Source organism: Nannospalax galili, unplaced genomic scaffold (genome assembly GCF_000622305.1).
Source record: "Nannospalax galili isolate Female #2095 unplaced genomic scaffold, S.galili_v1.0 scaffold281, whole genome shotgun sequence".
NCBI lineage: Eukaryota > Metazoa > Chordata > Mammalia > Rodentia > Spalacidae > Nannospalax > Nannospalax galili.
Window position 1 is genome coordinate 7,555,038 of NW_008349068.1, and position 16,256 is coordinate 7,571,293.

The 16,256-nt window shown below is 37.5% G+C and overlaps 1 protein-coding gene across 11 annotated transcripts in view; it reads left to right on the plus strand.

The window, feature by feature from the left end:
• The window catches only part of Unc80 (unc-80 homolog, NALCN channel complex subunit), a 232,591-nt gene extending 218,022 nt beyond the window's left edge, over nt 1–14,569 (plus strand). For 5 of the 11 annotated variants that reach the window (XM_017801377.1, XM_008846232.2, XM_008846233.2 and 2 more), the window contains exons 60-64: nt 1,244–1,300; nt 8,458–8,539; nt 9,614–9,725; nt 10,398–10,597; nt 11,532–12,078. In XM_017801377.1, coding sequence (XP_017656866.1) covers nt 1,244–1,300; nt 8,458–8,539; nt 9,614–9,725; nt 10,398–10,597; nt 11,532–11,798 — 718 coding nt within the window. In that variant the 3' untranslated portion in view covers nt 11,799–12,078. Of the gene's footprint in view, nt 1–1,243; nt 1,301–8,457; nt 8,540–8,799; nt 8,902–9,613; nt 9,726–10,397; nt 10,598–11,531 lie in introns of those variants that run through there. The other 6 variants (XM_008846230.1, XM_029569914.1, XM_008846237.1 and 3 more) reach the window with 4 other exon arrangements.
• Nucleotides 14,570–16,256: the final 1,687 nt, after the last annotated feature.

Below are 16,256 nucleotides of genomic sequence, written 5' to 3' on the forward strand. Positions count from 1 at the left end.
AAAAGGATGAAAAGAAATATAAGCAGTTACTGTTGGTAACTATCAATTTATTTTTTACTTGCTAACCATGTACAAGTTTGTATTGTGAATAAAACTAAAATAATATGAATTTTAAATAGAGTAGTAGTTTTGATTATTTATCCAAAATAGCTTAGACCACCAATTCTCTTTCTAAGTATATAAATGAATCAACTTATTTACAGGAAGAATATTTATCTAGTATATATGTATAACAGAAATTCAGAAAAGATAATATAATGAACCAGTTGTCCTTGGATCATGCTTTGGAATACTAATTAAGGTAACACTGTCTCTGCATAACAGCAAACAGACCCTCTTCCAGGAAACAGACGAGTTACACACCTAGGTAAGCTTCAGTTCTTTGAGACTGGACACTCTAGTTTTTTAGATATTAAATTCTACACAATTTAGTAAGTATATATTGAGTGCCATCTGGTTGCTTAGCTCAATGCTAGGCACCACAGGAGAAGCAGATAAAGTGTTACACAATTTATGTTCCCAAATCTCAGTTCAGCAACATTCAAACACATGGATAAACTCTATTCTCTCACCAACTGACAGGTTTCTTCTTTTGGCATTTGCAATTCAGTCACTGTCGGGTACAGAGTAAGGAGGTAAATGTAAGCTCCATGTAAAACTTTGAAGCTATCTTCCATTTATTTACTTACGTTTTCATTGCAAAATTAGCAGGAGAAGTTGGGTTCTTTCTTTGTTTTTCTTAATGGCATCAATTCCAAGAGTGTGGTTGTGGCCATTCATGGTAAGTGGTTTTGGTGTGATAATATTAGGATGCAGGGTCTGGTCATTGAAACACTGTGTCCAAGATAGGTTAAAAGTAATAACCACCTAGCCAAATAGCTACCAAAGGAATGATAGCCTCGTCTTCTACAGATTCACTCTGCAATAGGTTTCAGAGCTCATGTGTCCATTTGGAGCTCATTTAATTCTTGGCCGATAAACAGACCACTCCTCTGAGAGTCGTATCCATCTGAAGTCCTTCCTTCCCCATTGCCTTGAGTCCTATGTCTTGACAAACCCAGCACAAGGTGAAATGGTTGACTGTCTCCTTTTCCTTCCTTGTTCTGTTAAATTTATTTATTTTTCGGTTCTTGGAAACAGAATTGCATGCTTTTTTTCTTTTTCTTTTCCTTTTTTTCTCTTTTTATTTTTTCTTTTTGCATTTTCTTTCCCTAAATGCTTCATCTCCCTACCCCTCCTGCAGTGAACCTAATGTCCTCGATGACTCCCAGGGCCTGGCCGCTGAGGGCAGCCTCTCTAGGTACAGTGTCAACGCTACCTGTCTATTGGTGTCTGTTCTGGGAAACTAGCCGTTCCCTGTCACCTCTGTCTCTCTGTCTCCTCTGTCTTCTCTTGCCCCGTCTTAGTACCTACTTTCATCCCTTGCCCTTTGTTGTTCATGAACACACAAGCCTGGAAGTCAAAGGTGTAGCAAACCCTCCTTCATTTTCAGCTTCAGAGACCAATCACAAATAGCCTAAAAATCTTAATTTAAAAAAAAAAGTACCTGAAGACTTTTCTATGGGGCTTGTCCAGTGAATATCTATAACATTTGATATGGCAAGGGCTGGGGGTATAGCTCAGTGGTAGAGCATGTGCTTAGCATGTGCAAGGCCCTGGGTCTAAGCCCCCTCTCCCCTAAAGTTTGATATAGCAAATGTTAAATTTCTCCCATCTAATCATCCTTTTCCACACTGATATTCATTAAGAATTTCTTTTTAAAGACCATTTAATACAACTCCCTATTATCCGGGAATACTAAATCAAGTCAGGTCTTTTAGCTAATACCATGCATAGTAAGAAAGTGATGGTGCTCTAAGAATAGCACTGTCACACTGCAGTTTGTATCATTATTTCTCTTTGAAGCGTGCCATTTGACATGCTGTTGTAGCTTGTACAAAACAAAGGATATGTGTTCCCACACAAAGATGATTCACAAACTTGCCGTGAAATATCAGACACAAACATTTCTTGATAAGGTAAGAGAAGTCGAGTATAATGCAAACAATATTTTATCTTGGCTGTTGGTTTCAAGTTTCAGAAAAGGGTACTGCACCTTTAACACTCAGATAAGCCACGTCAAACATTCCTAATCTTGTGCTGTTGACTTACACCTCTCAACTAATCCTCATTAGGGGCAATGCTTCTTGTTCCTCTTTAGAATGTCTTTGTTCCATCTCAAGAGAAAACATTCCCAAGGTTGCATTATTTAGTGAATAAAATGTCCCCGTGTTTATTGCTTTATCACAAAGATGAGGAAATGTTGAGAGGCCGTTCCTGTGACAGACAGGCTGTCTTTTGTTTCCTTTGCATCTTGTTCAGATTTCACATTTTCTTTTGCAATTGAAAATGGGAAATTTAGTCCATCATCAGGTCTATTTTTTTAACTTGATCCATAACTCATGACATTCATTTGTTTGCGAGCCCTTGCTTGGACAGATCAGTCTCTTGGTGGTGGTAAATGTGGAAGTGCTGCAGAGGGCAAACTTAACTCCATTAGCAGGAGCTTCAGAGTCAAGGAAGAAGTTGAGAAACCCAGTCCTCAAGAAGGTTTCCCTTAATTGTTTGCACTGTTTGAAGAACTCGCACCAAAGGCTAGCGGAGTGGCCAATGCTTTCAAAGACCACACTTATTTGATACTTTAAATTGCATATGGGAGAAGAGACCCTTAATTTCAGAAGGCAATTCCAGTACCTATTGAGAGTAGAAAGTATTAAGTCAGGCTTCTATTTAAATGGCTCAGTGCTGGATCTTTTCTAGTTAGTCCAAATTCTACTTTTACTAAATATTAGTCCAGGGTGTATAAAAGGGGCCAGGAGCTTGAATTTATTTTTATGAATTCTCTGAAGGACTTAGCCTTCTCTGGAAAACTAGGGTTCAAATAGCTGGAGTTATCTGAACTAATTCAGTGTGTCCTGGGTCTAGTGTAAAAGGGAGGAAGCTCAAAGTTCATGCTGGATAAGACTAGTTCAGAGTCAAAGCCAGAGACTTTATCTACAGATGAATTAATTGATCATGTGAGGACTTTGATGACTGTCTTAAATCAACCATTGTTGATCTGTTGTTGCTGTAATTGTTGTGCTTTGGTCCTCGGTGTTAGTCACCAGACCCAGCTGTGATCTTTTAAGAAATGGAAGGAAGAACAATTTGCATTGTATTCTGAAATAATTCTATTGCTGTGGAGTCATTCCACCAGTCAGTAGCACATCCACCTTTGTCATCTGCTGCAAGCTGTATCTCTTGAACTCCATTATGTCACCAAGTTCTCTTTGGAGGAGAGGAACTTTGGGTATTTACTAACAAGAGATGGGTTTATGAAATGGCATACCTTCATATTTAGTTTCCAGCCTTTCTTACTTTTTGGCATAAGAATTCTTTATGCAGATTCTTAAAATCCTAAAGTAGAAAACCATTAACCATATGAGTTGTATTTAAAATCCACTCCAGTTATTTAGAACCTGAAATATAATATATAATATATACAATATAATATAACATAACTTTGGCTCTGGATTTCTAAGGAAAATCTGTCTAAGGGATAGGGGTAAAATCTTATCTAAGGGATAGGGGTAAGCCCTTCAGCCCTCCTCATATCATTTCACTTAATTTGTGTAAGACTTTGCTTGTAACAGAGTACTTGTTTTAGGCAAAATAGACAAAATAGACTAATTGAGGAAGAGACCAAGTTAATCAAATAAGTAAGTGGGAACTAGTAAAAATTTTCCACACCAATTGAAAGCTAATTTTTTTTATTAAATTGTGCTACTTGGTTTCTTTTAAAGGTCCATCTCAAGAAATACCCTATTGGAAAGATTGTGCTCTATGTGTTTTTTTTCTCTTAAAGCATCTATTAGAAATTAATGAGCTAAAGCAATATTCCATGGAAAAATTTTCTCCTTTGGAGAGTGATGCTCTGAGAGATATAGAAACTCATTGTAGAGGGTTCCCTCTCTGTCCTGCCCTCAAACACACACGCACATACACACACCATGGATGTATTTCCTCTACGGAATAATAGAGACATGTAGACGTTATTTAAGTCCTTCAGACTGGGTGTTTACACTTGAGAATCACATTTTGTTTAGACATGTTAGAATATTTTGAAAAGCCAGTGTTGACAGTGAGCTGTAATTTAAAAAGGAAATACCATGCTTTTTATTTAAAGGAAAATTTTAAACTTAGTGAAAATTAATAATGCAGCCTAAGTCTGAAGAAGACTACAGTCTAGGTGAGACAAAAATAAGCTGTGTAGTGGAACCCATCTCATGCTCAGACATAGTCTTAAAGCATGAAAACTTAGCAAGTTTACTTAAACGTGCAAAGAGACCATTCCAACAGCCTTTTAACACAGCTGAAAATTCATGGCTCAGAAAATGTGTGTTGCGATACACAGATGGGTTCTTTCCCACTGCTAAGTCAGTTCTCATAAGATATCTAAAATCCAGTTATTCCTTCCTTATAATCAGATTCAATCCTCTAATTTGTAAATTCTGTGGTACTTAAAATCTATTTTCCTGGGTGCTGTGAAGGCAATGCAGATTTTAAACAACAATTTTTTATTGAGAAGGGAGGAGTGGGATTTGCTCTAATATTTACTTCTCGTTCTCTGCAAATGCCTATGGCTCCATTAGTGTTGACTTTCTGCATTTCTATCTCAAGGCAGTCATTCAAGCTTAATGGCCGTGCCACAGGTCTTATATTCCATCTCGAGTGCTATAGGCATATTAAAATTGAAACCAAAAGCACAGACAGAAGAAATAAATATACTAACTTACTTATCCATGTACTGTTGTCGTCCAGTGCTTCTGCACAAGTTTTTATATCTGAAATACACCTCAATTCATAATCTATTGTTTAACAATTTGAGTGACACAAATTACTCTTGCATACCAATTGGCTCCCTGTTTGCTTAGGTCTTATTTTAAGAAATGCTATCAGGTATATAATCAGGAAATAGATGCATATTTATACAGTACAGGCCAAGCCATCATGCTGCAGCAGTAAAAAAGAAGTAATCTTTGTCAGAATTGTTTTCCCAGTAAAGCCCAGATTCCCTTGGCTTGCAAATTATATTCTTGTATGCTAAGTAAGAACTGGTTTTTGAAGACAGTTCAAATCACACCAGTTCTGCTGAGCCCCAGTTTCATTTACTCCTCTAAAATCTAGGTCATACTTTGCTGTACCATAGTGAGATTTTCAGCAACTCAGAAGGCCAAAGTAGGGTATGGGCATGGTTACATATGCCTACAGTATACCCTAGCACTTGAGGGGCTGAAGCCACTGGATGGTGTGTCCCAGGTCAGCCGGGGTTACACAATGAGTCTATGCCCCTCCAAAATAGAAGATTATTTATTTCTAAATACATTGTGGGATGTTACTTGCAACTTGGAAACTTGTTGCACTTACTGTTTCACCCTATTTGGGTCAAGACAATAGAAGTCAGATGTTTGTCATTCTTACGATTAAAACAAATTCATGAAACCAGTGTTCTGTAGAAGGTATTTTAGTATTCGCTCCACTACTTTCACAAGACTTTTTGTTTTTTGAGAAAGGGTCTCCCTGTAGCCCCCACTGGCTTTAGAACTGGCCATGTAGTCCAGGCTGGCCTCAGTCTCACAGAGATGCACCTTGCCTCTGCCTCCCCAGGGCTGGGATTAAAAGCATGCACCACTATGCCCAGCTTACTTTAACAAATCTTGATATAGTCTCAACTTTTAAAGAGTTATTTTTCATAACTGTTATACATGAAATATATATTTCAACTGTTCAAAAAATCCAGTTGCTTATTATAATATATTCCTTTAAAGTTTGAGACTATCTAATAAAATACTATAATTCCTTAATGAGGAAAATAATTTTTATTATTACATTTGTGGTAGGTAAAGACTGTAAGGGACGACTTCAAAAATTTAAAATAGAAAGTGGGCTATGATACATAGAGGTTCATAGTGCAAGCACACAGCCTTTGTCTGGTTCATTTTAGTGTTATACATCTTATATACATACATTACAAATCCTACATATGAGTATTATATGATATGAATAGAAGCTAAATTAAGATCAATTTTTATATCTATCTCATGCAGCTTGATATAAACTCCAACAAAATAGATGCCTTTTGCATAAGCTATCGCCATTCTTAGCTTTTCTGGCTGCTGTTAATATGGCTTACAATTCACTGTTAAGCAGCCACTGATGTTGCAAATATAAATGTTACCATCATATTTCTAGGGAGTATATAATTTATTACCAGGGATATATTTTCAGGAATATGTTCTATAATTTCATCTTTGATGTGTTCATTCCATGGTGAAGTACTATTTTATTTACATAGAATTACTAAGGCTATAAACCTGATCAATTTCTCCGATATAAGCCTCTCTATCCATAGAGAAATTTTGATGCTCATGATCCTCCCCTTTAGAGTAATCATTGTGAAATTACTGTTACGTTATAACATTTAACACTCCAAATAATGTTTATTTTTCTTTTCTTGCACCATTTTTTCGTCACAATCTCAGATTACTGAATAAAAATAAGACAAGTGGACCGCCTCCTATTCATTTTCTCTGCCCAGTTATTTTCAAAATATTGTATTGCCTACTTCCTTTCAGTGTTCTAGAAGCAATAAACTATTACAAACATCAAATGTAAACAAGAAAGCATGCTACATACATCACTCTTCATATTCAAACCATTTCACATCAACTAACTTCTTTTCTCTACCTTAACGGGAGGTAGTTGGTAAGTGTCACCTCCCTTTATGGCCAAGGGAACTGAGGTAACATCTAGATGTCAATGAAGAATCCATTCCTATGAAAGCTTTGCTTGATATTGGGAGAAATATGTTTCTACTTTTGTGCATATGGTTACTCTTTCCAACTTAACAGTCACATGTCAAAACATATAATTAATAAGGAGATGTCGTTTCAAATATACCGGCAACATAGTCTGTACTGATTATCAGGTTTACTGCACTGTGGCTTTGGAGGAATTTTCCATCTTCCTAGAAAGTTCATGTATGCTGCTGCAAGGTTTATATATTTATAAATCCTTGAACTTATTCAAGAGAAGAAAAAAAGTTTTAAATACCTGTTTTTGTACCCTTTATACAATTTTGTGTTGCATACCCCAAATGGTGTCACCATATCCCCATTTCATAGAAAATGTGGCAAAACTTGAAAATCATTACTTTAGCTTCTAGTAAAAATATGTGAGCTAGACTTTTAAAAACGGTAGATATGACTGTAGCAATTATGTGTTTATTATCCAGTGGGCAGCACATGAGAATCATCCGAATATGCCCATCTTGCCACCAGTTTCTCTTCCTAAAGGTGCAGCTAGATATATATGTGGCACATTTAAAAAAATGTGAATGAATGAATATAATCATTCTATTTTTTTCCTGGACAGTTGCCGACTCTGGGTTCCTGTGTGAAATATTTCTCCCTAACAATATCTGTAGATGACTCTCCTTTTTCAAAGGCAAAGCAGAAGTTAATTTACCATTAACCAATTAATCACATTGGCATCGTCCACAAAATTACAATGTTCTCTGGGGCACAGTGTTATTTTTTTCATCCCTTTTCCCACTCAAAATACCTATGACACGTGCATGCAGAATGGAAAAGAGTCATTGGGCCCATTTCAGTGTGCTCAGCTTCACCCAACACTAAAACAGCAAACCCTGCCCATAGTCATTATTGCTTATGAAAGACACATATACACAGTAAATTTGGGGGGAGCAGATTGTTGCTTTTATAAACTGCACAGTACACTTGAGCACAGCTACTTGGGCTGTGTTGATAGTTTCATTACTTTGCCAGCCTTTCAAATCTAAAATGGTTTTCAAATGCATTTGAATATTCTACCCATGTGACTATTCATCCATTCAGTAGTCACAGAGACTTCAGGCTGCAAACGTGTTGAATGTGCCCCTTCACCCAAATGGATTCTGTGTCTGATGTGTTCGACATCTGTCCATTTTACTTTCATTTAAATTGAAGTTTTAAAAAAGGTGTTACCATCCATGTGACAGAGTTGTTTGTGTGTGTGTTTGTCACCAGCGTCTCCATTCCCCTTCGAAAAAAAATTGAGATTAGAATATGACATTTAATGTTAAGCCTTTTGCTGGCTTCCAAACCAGGGGTGTGATCAAACCAATGTTTTTCTGAATGAGAGATAAAGCACCAGAGATTGGAAACAGAATCTCAATTTTGGCAGCTTGGGGCTAAAAGGCCTTGTCCTCCTTCCCAAACCTTTGAAAACCCCTATCCCAGGGACTCTTTCCCAACCATCCTTCAAAGATAATGGTATCTTTGAAGTGACTGTTCCATATAAGTGGTTTTGACTAACACCCACAGAGGATGGCCTTCTGCATTGTCTCCAGTGTAGACTAATGCTATTGATGCTTGGCAGGGTGGCAAGTGTGCAGAGTGAACCTGGCCAGCAGAATCTCCTCCTGCAGCAGCCACTGGGGAGGAAGAGGGGCTTGAGGCAGGTAAGACCACCCAGAAAGCTTGGGAGAATCATCCTATAAGATGGAAACTCTACTTTCTTGTTAATGCCTGTGTTTAAGATTATAATTTGCCCTTTTACCTGAAATAAAACAGTGCCTGGTAAGTGTTTTAAAACCCGGTAAGTGCTTCGGCAAGCTGAGACTGTGAGGCTTCTGTTTCAAACCTTAACCTTTCATTGTGTAAAACTGATTGCTTAGTAAAGGAAGTTACCCTATAATTCTTCTTGTTCCCTATTTGGTAGCCTTCTTTCCAAGCCAAACTCACTGACAGTGGAAGATCTGTCATATAGTTCATTGAATACCTGTTTCTGCAAAGACAAAGTCACGTCCTTTCTCATTTCAAGGTTAGAGCTTTAATTTAAATTTGAAATAGAAGATCATCTTTTCAGCTAGGAATGGTGGTGCATGCCTGTATTCCTGGAATTTGGAAGGGGGATCATGAATTTGATGTCATCGTGGGTCACATAGAGAGTTTGAGCCCAGCCTGAGGGGAGTGGTAGTCTTCACAGATTCTTTACAAATTTCCTTCCATGAGCCTCCTCCTCCTCCTCCTCCTCCTCCTTTTTCTCTTTCCCTCCCTCTCTCTCAGCTCTCTCATCTTTTATCACCCACCTCTCATCTCTCTCTATTTCCAGACAGTTTCTATATAGTCCAAGCTAGTGTCAAACAGACTCCTCCTGCCTCAGCCTCTTGAGTGCTGAGATTACAGGTGCACTATCACATCTGGCTCATAAGTCATTTTTTAAATATCATTGAAGTTCTGCACTGATGTTTTTGTGTGTGCTTTTCAGCATGGATGCTAGAGGCTTCTATTTTTTTAAATAAACCTTTTTGAAAGTTAGCATATGTTCAACTGCAACCTTTAGGTAAGAAATAGGTATTAGTTTTATATCGTCATTGAATTTCTCAAATTTGCAGTTTTAAGTACATTAGTGTTCTTAGGCTCCAATGGAGAAATAATTGAGACAACTTAGATGGTCAGAGTCCTCTGAATCCAGCGTTTGTTCCCAGTCAGTTGGATCCTCTTGCCAGTTTTATTTTATCCATTTTCTTCAGCTAAGACGACCTCTGCTGTCAAGGCAGAAGACTCAAACCGAACCTAGAAACCGCCATGGTGCTCGACTGTCCACTACTCGGAGAAGCATTCAACCTAAAACAAAGCCATCTGGTGAGACCTCCTGTGTCCCTCCTGATGGTCACCATTGTTGGGATGCCATGTAGCCCAGCCAGGAAGGCCTGCAGAAACTAAGCTGATACGAATAAGCATACCTTTCAGGAGGCCTTAGGATAAGTCTCCCAGAAAATTTTACTACTTTTTTTTCTTGTCACCTTCCCTGACCCCTGTTCCCACCCCAGTGAACCTAGAGAAATGGAACAAGCCAAGGTAAAACATTAGTATTCTGAATCTGAGTGTAGAGAGTTATGTTTTCTTTTAATTTTTATTGAATTTTTGTGCATTTCATACAGAAAATTCTCTTCATACCCCCTTCTTCCCTTCCCCTTTGGCACTTTACTCAATCCAGGAACTAGGATTATTCTAAGTCTCATTGAAGACAGTGGTGTGGTGTACAGTAGCCTGCATATTTTAGTTCTGTTAACCACTGTTATGAGGGCCGTTATGAAAAATTCCCATTGCAAATCTTGTTTTAGGCCATTTTTGTAAAAATAATTTTCTCTACCCAAGTCATTCTATGTAAGAAGATAAAAATCAAAGTATATAAAATAGTCCTATAAAATCACATTCATTATAAAGAAAATCCAAGAGGCATTGATTAATGCTAATTATTAAGCACTGATGATCAATTTCTCCCCTACTTACTGGTTCACCTTTAACTTACAGCTGATCAGAAACGATCTGTGACCTTCATTGAGGCTCAGCCAGAGTCAACAGCTGCCCCAATAGACATACTTCCTGCCCCAAGCCAACCACAGGGCTGCAGCCCAGGCCTGCCTAGGAAGCCAGAAGGAATAGACAAACCCGTGCTCACATCTTCTCCTGCCATCATTGTTGCTGATCTGCACAGCCTGTCTCCCAAGCAGGTGAGGGAGGACATGCAGAAATAGGCAAGCTCTGTTACCTGCATTTTTACTAGTTGGAACCACTCAGGTATTGCAAATTTATTCCAAATAATTAAGTCTAGGTCTGCAATATGTTGTTATCCAGACAGACACTGTTTTTGTCATTGTGAAAAAGAAAATCTGTATAAAGCATATGGCCAGGAATATATCTATACTTAAGAAGAGCCAAGAGAAGTTTGGGTATTCTCATCTATAGAAAAACTAAAAGAAAATATTTTGCAGCTGGAATAATCACTGATAACAAGTATTTGATACATAGCTGAGATATATTTCAATTAAAGCAAATGAAGTTACTAGTTTAGATGATCAGAGGAATTTAAAAAAATATATTTTTCCCAAACCTTGTGTAGCAGCATACACCTTTAATCCCAGAATACTGGACACAGAGGCAGGTGGAGCTCTGTGAGATCAAGGCCAGCCTGATCTATACAGCAAGTGTCAGGTCAGCTGGGGTTGCAGGGAGATCCTGTCTCAAAAGGAATATATATATATATGCTTTTCCCCATTATTTTGATATTTTTCTTCTTTGGGTTTTTATAAATAAATTTCTAAGGAATCATAGTTTTATGTGATTATTTAAAGAAAGTGAAGGACAATATTATTATACACATTTGCATGAGCTTTAATAGGTAAAAAGCATTTTAACACATTAATATCTCAGTTAGTTTTTAAGTCTGTAATATATTCAGGGCCTAAAAATATGCTCATATTAAAGGTCAGAAAACAGAGGCTTTGGAAGCAGGAAGGCCCTGTGGAGATTCTCCTATAACACTAGACTAGAATTGGGACTCACCTTTTTGCTTTCTTTTCCAGTTCTAGCTGTATAGCATTTTTTGATATTCTTCTCTGGTACCCATCCTACCTGTCCATGATGTTTTGATCCTTTTACTCACAGAGTGAGCCCCTCCTTGCTGAAGAAGGAGAAAAAAAGGAGGGTACAGAAGCACAAGGTGCCACAGCACATAGCCCCCTCTCTACTCAACTCTCTGACCATGATGACTTCACTGGCCTTGAGACATCCAGCCTCCTGCAGCATGGAGACACTGTCCTTCATATCAGTGAGGAAAATGGCATGGAGAACCCCCTGCTGTCCGGCCAGTTCACTCTCACTCCTGCTGAGCTGGGGGAAACAGACACAGCACTGGATGAGTCCCATGTTTAGTTCTGTATCTCATGAGCACTTCATGTAGAGAAGACTTGAGAAGAATCACTCTGCGCAGAGTAGAGTTGAGTACTTTTGAGATACAAGATGAATTATAAAACAGCACTTTATAGCCAGTGGGTGGCATCAGTCTGAGTAGATTTTGCTGCCAAAATGCCTAACATTTCATAAACATCTTAAAGATCAATGGCTAAAAATATTTAGTTGTGTGAAGACCATAAAAACCAGGGAAGAATAAGGGGAAAGAGCCATTGCACATTGCTCATAGCTCACCTTGAGCTTAAAAATATTTACTATTTCAGTGCTGCTTTCACAGGAATACTAACAATATGTTCTTTAAAAAAATGCAATTTTTGGAAGGACATCACGTTATGCATCTCATAAAGTGTTTATTTTTATAGTTTCAAAAATACTACATTATGTGGCTGTACACATAACAATTTACATAAAAACAACCAGTGAGAAAAATATTAGATCGGAAAGACTAAGTAATAAGGCTACAGCCATTTTTTTGTTTTGGTCAATAATCAGCCAGTTAGTCAAAGAAAAAACCATGTTTAGAGCTGTGGACTTTTCAAAATTTATTTTCCAACTGTTATTTTTCACTACATGCTGTAAATTAAAATGCTAATGCCACAGACCACTCCATTTCATATCAATCATATTAGAAAGAGAATAGGATAGAATTATCAGACACAAATCTGAATTAATAACATAAACAGCTATACAGTTAGGGAAACTAAATGTAGATATTATATCTTGAAAGAGAGAATATTCCTGTTCCTAGCCCTGACTACATTAATGCCAAGATCAGTATTTATTGGGAAATACCTTCCTTTACAATGTTCTGTGCCTGCCCTTAAGGGCATATTTTCATAGCTGAGAGTTAAATTGTTAGAATTAGACCAGAAAAATAAATTTTCTTGATACTCAAATATTCTTATGATCCTTAGGTGATCTAAGTTTATGAGGAAAAATACAAAGTAACCAGTTTCTTCATAGACACAAAAAAACTCGTTTATTTTACAAATAGGGCTTTAACGTGAAGTGCAGTTACTTCAAAACAAAACTTTAGAAGGCTCGTGAGGCCAGTACTTAATGGATTATCAAAGGGCTGGGCATCATACAGTTCATAAATGGTTTTCAAAATCTTAGCACTTTACATTAAAGAAGTGTTATGTAACTATTAAGCATTGAAAAAAACTCATACACATACCTAAATTAGCATGGTAGTGTGTGTGTTTTAGTCTTCAAATAGAAGTTAAACAGAGATTTTTACTATGTTGAGATGAATTTAAAATATATTCTGTATGCTTAACTGTTGACTATACTGGCTGTGAAATGTACATGTATATAAAGAGGAGACCTACAAACCCAAACAATCACAACAATGATTTTATGTTAGAATTGTTTATTAAATAAGCACAGCTTATATTGTGACTTATAATTGCAAATAAAATTTAGGGTGAGGTCCCATTCATCAAAAGAATGAAGGCAACTGGTAGTTAATGATACCAGAATAAAATATAAAATCCCTCAATTCAGAAAACCAAGGAGATATAACTTCTTGGCCTTTTGGCTAAGATCAAGTACAAAAAATCAAGGAGATAAATGAACCTGTTTTCTGTTTTATAACATTTTCACATCATTTATATTTAATGGTGAATTAGTTCTTAAGTGCAGAAGTAGACATGTAAAGTGGTTTTCTGATTCTAAGCTGATATATTATGCCTGTTAAAAAACTATGCTGCTCAAATAGCATTAGAGGCCTTATGTTTGCTAATTACAAGTGTCTGGGTTACATGAGTCTCTCTATATGTATGTGCTCTGTTCCAGTTTCTTGATTCTTGATTCAAATTCTCTATAAATGTGTCAAATATTTTAAAATTATAGGGGTCAGTGAAGATTGTTACAGCCTCAACAATAATCCTAAATACATTAATATATATTTTAAATGTGTTGGGCTGTTTGGGGAAATGATTTTACTCATTTGTTTGCCTTTTAACCCAACTCCTTCACTCTTGTGTATGGAAGTCTGTTGGACACTTTTTCAATAAGCTAAGTAATGTTGTACCTTGCAAAAAAGAGTCCACTCTGTGAAACAGGGATTTAAAGAGTGGAGATGTGTTATATTGGGACTACTGAGATTCTGCAGATGTGTCCTAAAATGTGTTGAATGTAATGTGTTGAATGTTTATGTGTAGTTACTAGAGTATTTATATGTATGTGCATAAGATGTCACAAGATGTATTCTCAGGAATACTTTATCTGGAGTTTGAAGGAACAACAACAACAACAACAACAAAGCAGATGGGGAAGATAAGGAAAAAGTTCAAGATAACTGACAATCTTTTGTAATATTCACAATATGACAGAACTAATTATTATATTTGATAAATACAATACTATTAATGACAGTTCATTTCTTAAGCTGTGATAATGATGTTTATCTCATTCAGAGGAAGGATAAAACAAGGAACCCACTTCCCAAGCACAAAAAATTTACACTCCATAAAGAGATTGCTCCTTCTGAAAGTAACTTTAGAGAGACCTTGGATTAAAAATGTATTATCCGTGATACTACTCAGATTAAAGCAGTTCAAATCCTGGACACAGCATTTTCTATACAAACATTTTGCATTCATTTTCAGTATTCACTGCTTTCTATAATTCTATTAGATAAATTACTTGGTTCTTCTGAAAGGGAAAGTGAGCTGCTTCAAGACACTAAGAACCAACTACAGTGTCAAAATGTATAAATGGGCATGTGGCAATACCAGAAGAAATCACTGGTTTGCTACTTAAAGTCTCTAAGATTAATTTAGACAAGATGACATCTCTTCTTTAGCATCTGTTCTTTCAGTCAGTGAAGAACTTTCTCTACTCTGCTGCCCAGCTCCTAGAGTTTCTGAGACAAGAATAGTGTTATGTGTAGAGATCTATAGGGAAAAGGGGGTCATAAATCAATAGAATTATAGTCCAAAACATGAACCTAATATCCTTCCTCAAGTTACACAGAGAACTTTACCAGAGCAGTCTCCAGAATTTGCTGCTGTCACTCAGAGTCCTGCTGTAGCCCTGTGACCTCACACTTCCAATCCCATGGCCTTGTGTCTCACCAGTGAGTAAAACGGCCCACCTCCTCATTTACTTTTGTGGGTCTTGACTGCAACATTTCAGAAGCAAACTTTGATTTGACACTCAGGAGAATAAAAAGTTGAGGGCAGAATGTACTTGGGAAAGCTTATGACAAATTTATTTATATTATTTAAGGATCATTTTGGATCATAAATCTTCATACCTCCATAATATTTTTAATAGTCACTGTGACCACAGGATGAAAGTCCTTTATTAGCCATTTTAGGTAAAAACAAAGGATTGACTACACAGCCAACTTCCCTCAGATGACTATAAAGTCTATTATTAATACTGATTGACCAAAGAGCATGGAAAAATGCATATGAATAAATACTGAAATGTTTATGAAAGATATTTATGAAAGATTGACTTCCGTGTTTGAATATGCACATATAATAAAATAAATCTAAAACCATTTAATAAGTCTTTTTCATTTCTCTCCATCGGGAACGGGTTGGCGCACTCTGGATCATCTGAAGGCCTAGAGTGGCCCTTCCTTTGCTAATCTCTTGATGTTCTTCACACTTGGACCGCAGATCTGGTCTAAAGTCAACACCCAGGTAGGCACCTTCAAACCCTCTACCTGTACATTCAACTGAGCTCCATTCTACCTGTGCTTTCCACCCCCTAGTAAAGATAAAGCAGAATGTACAAATGGAAGACAGGAGTCTCCACTTGCTGTCACTGCCGAGATTACGATCAGCTGGAATGATGGTAGATTTCCCAGTGAGAATGTTAAAGACCTGATCGGCCTCTGAATGTAGTCATAAGAACCATGACGGCCAAGTTACCTAGCCAGGTATGCTTTTGATACACATTATGAGCTATCCTATTCTTTCCCTGTAGGGATTGCTCTTATGCAATCCATTTTTATCTTCACATAGGTTTCCATCTCTTCTTGACCCAGACTCTGGACACATTTGACAGTGGACACTTAGCCCTTTCCAGATTTTTCCTTTAAAAAAACAAAACAAACAAACAAAAAAGAGCAAGAGTGGGAGTTGTGGTGCATGCCTTTAATCCAACACTCAGGAGGCAGAGGCAGGCAGATCTCTGTGAGATGGAGGCCAGCCTGGTCTACATAGTGCTTTCCAGGCCAGCTGGGGCTTCAGGGAGACCCTGTCTCAAAAATAGAAAGAAAAGAAAAACTGGGGGAGTGGAGGAAAAGAACCACACTGAAAAGTGTGAAGGCCAGGAGTAGCACCTCCCCGCCAGGCCCCACCCCCTAGCTGGCCAGCTGAAAGCCCCGCCCCTGGCAGGAGGCGGGACTTCCTCGCCGCAGGGCAGCTGCTTCCGGCAGAGTCCGGAAGACTGTGCGGG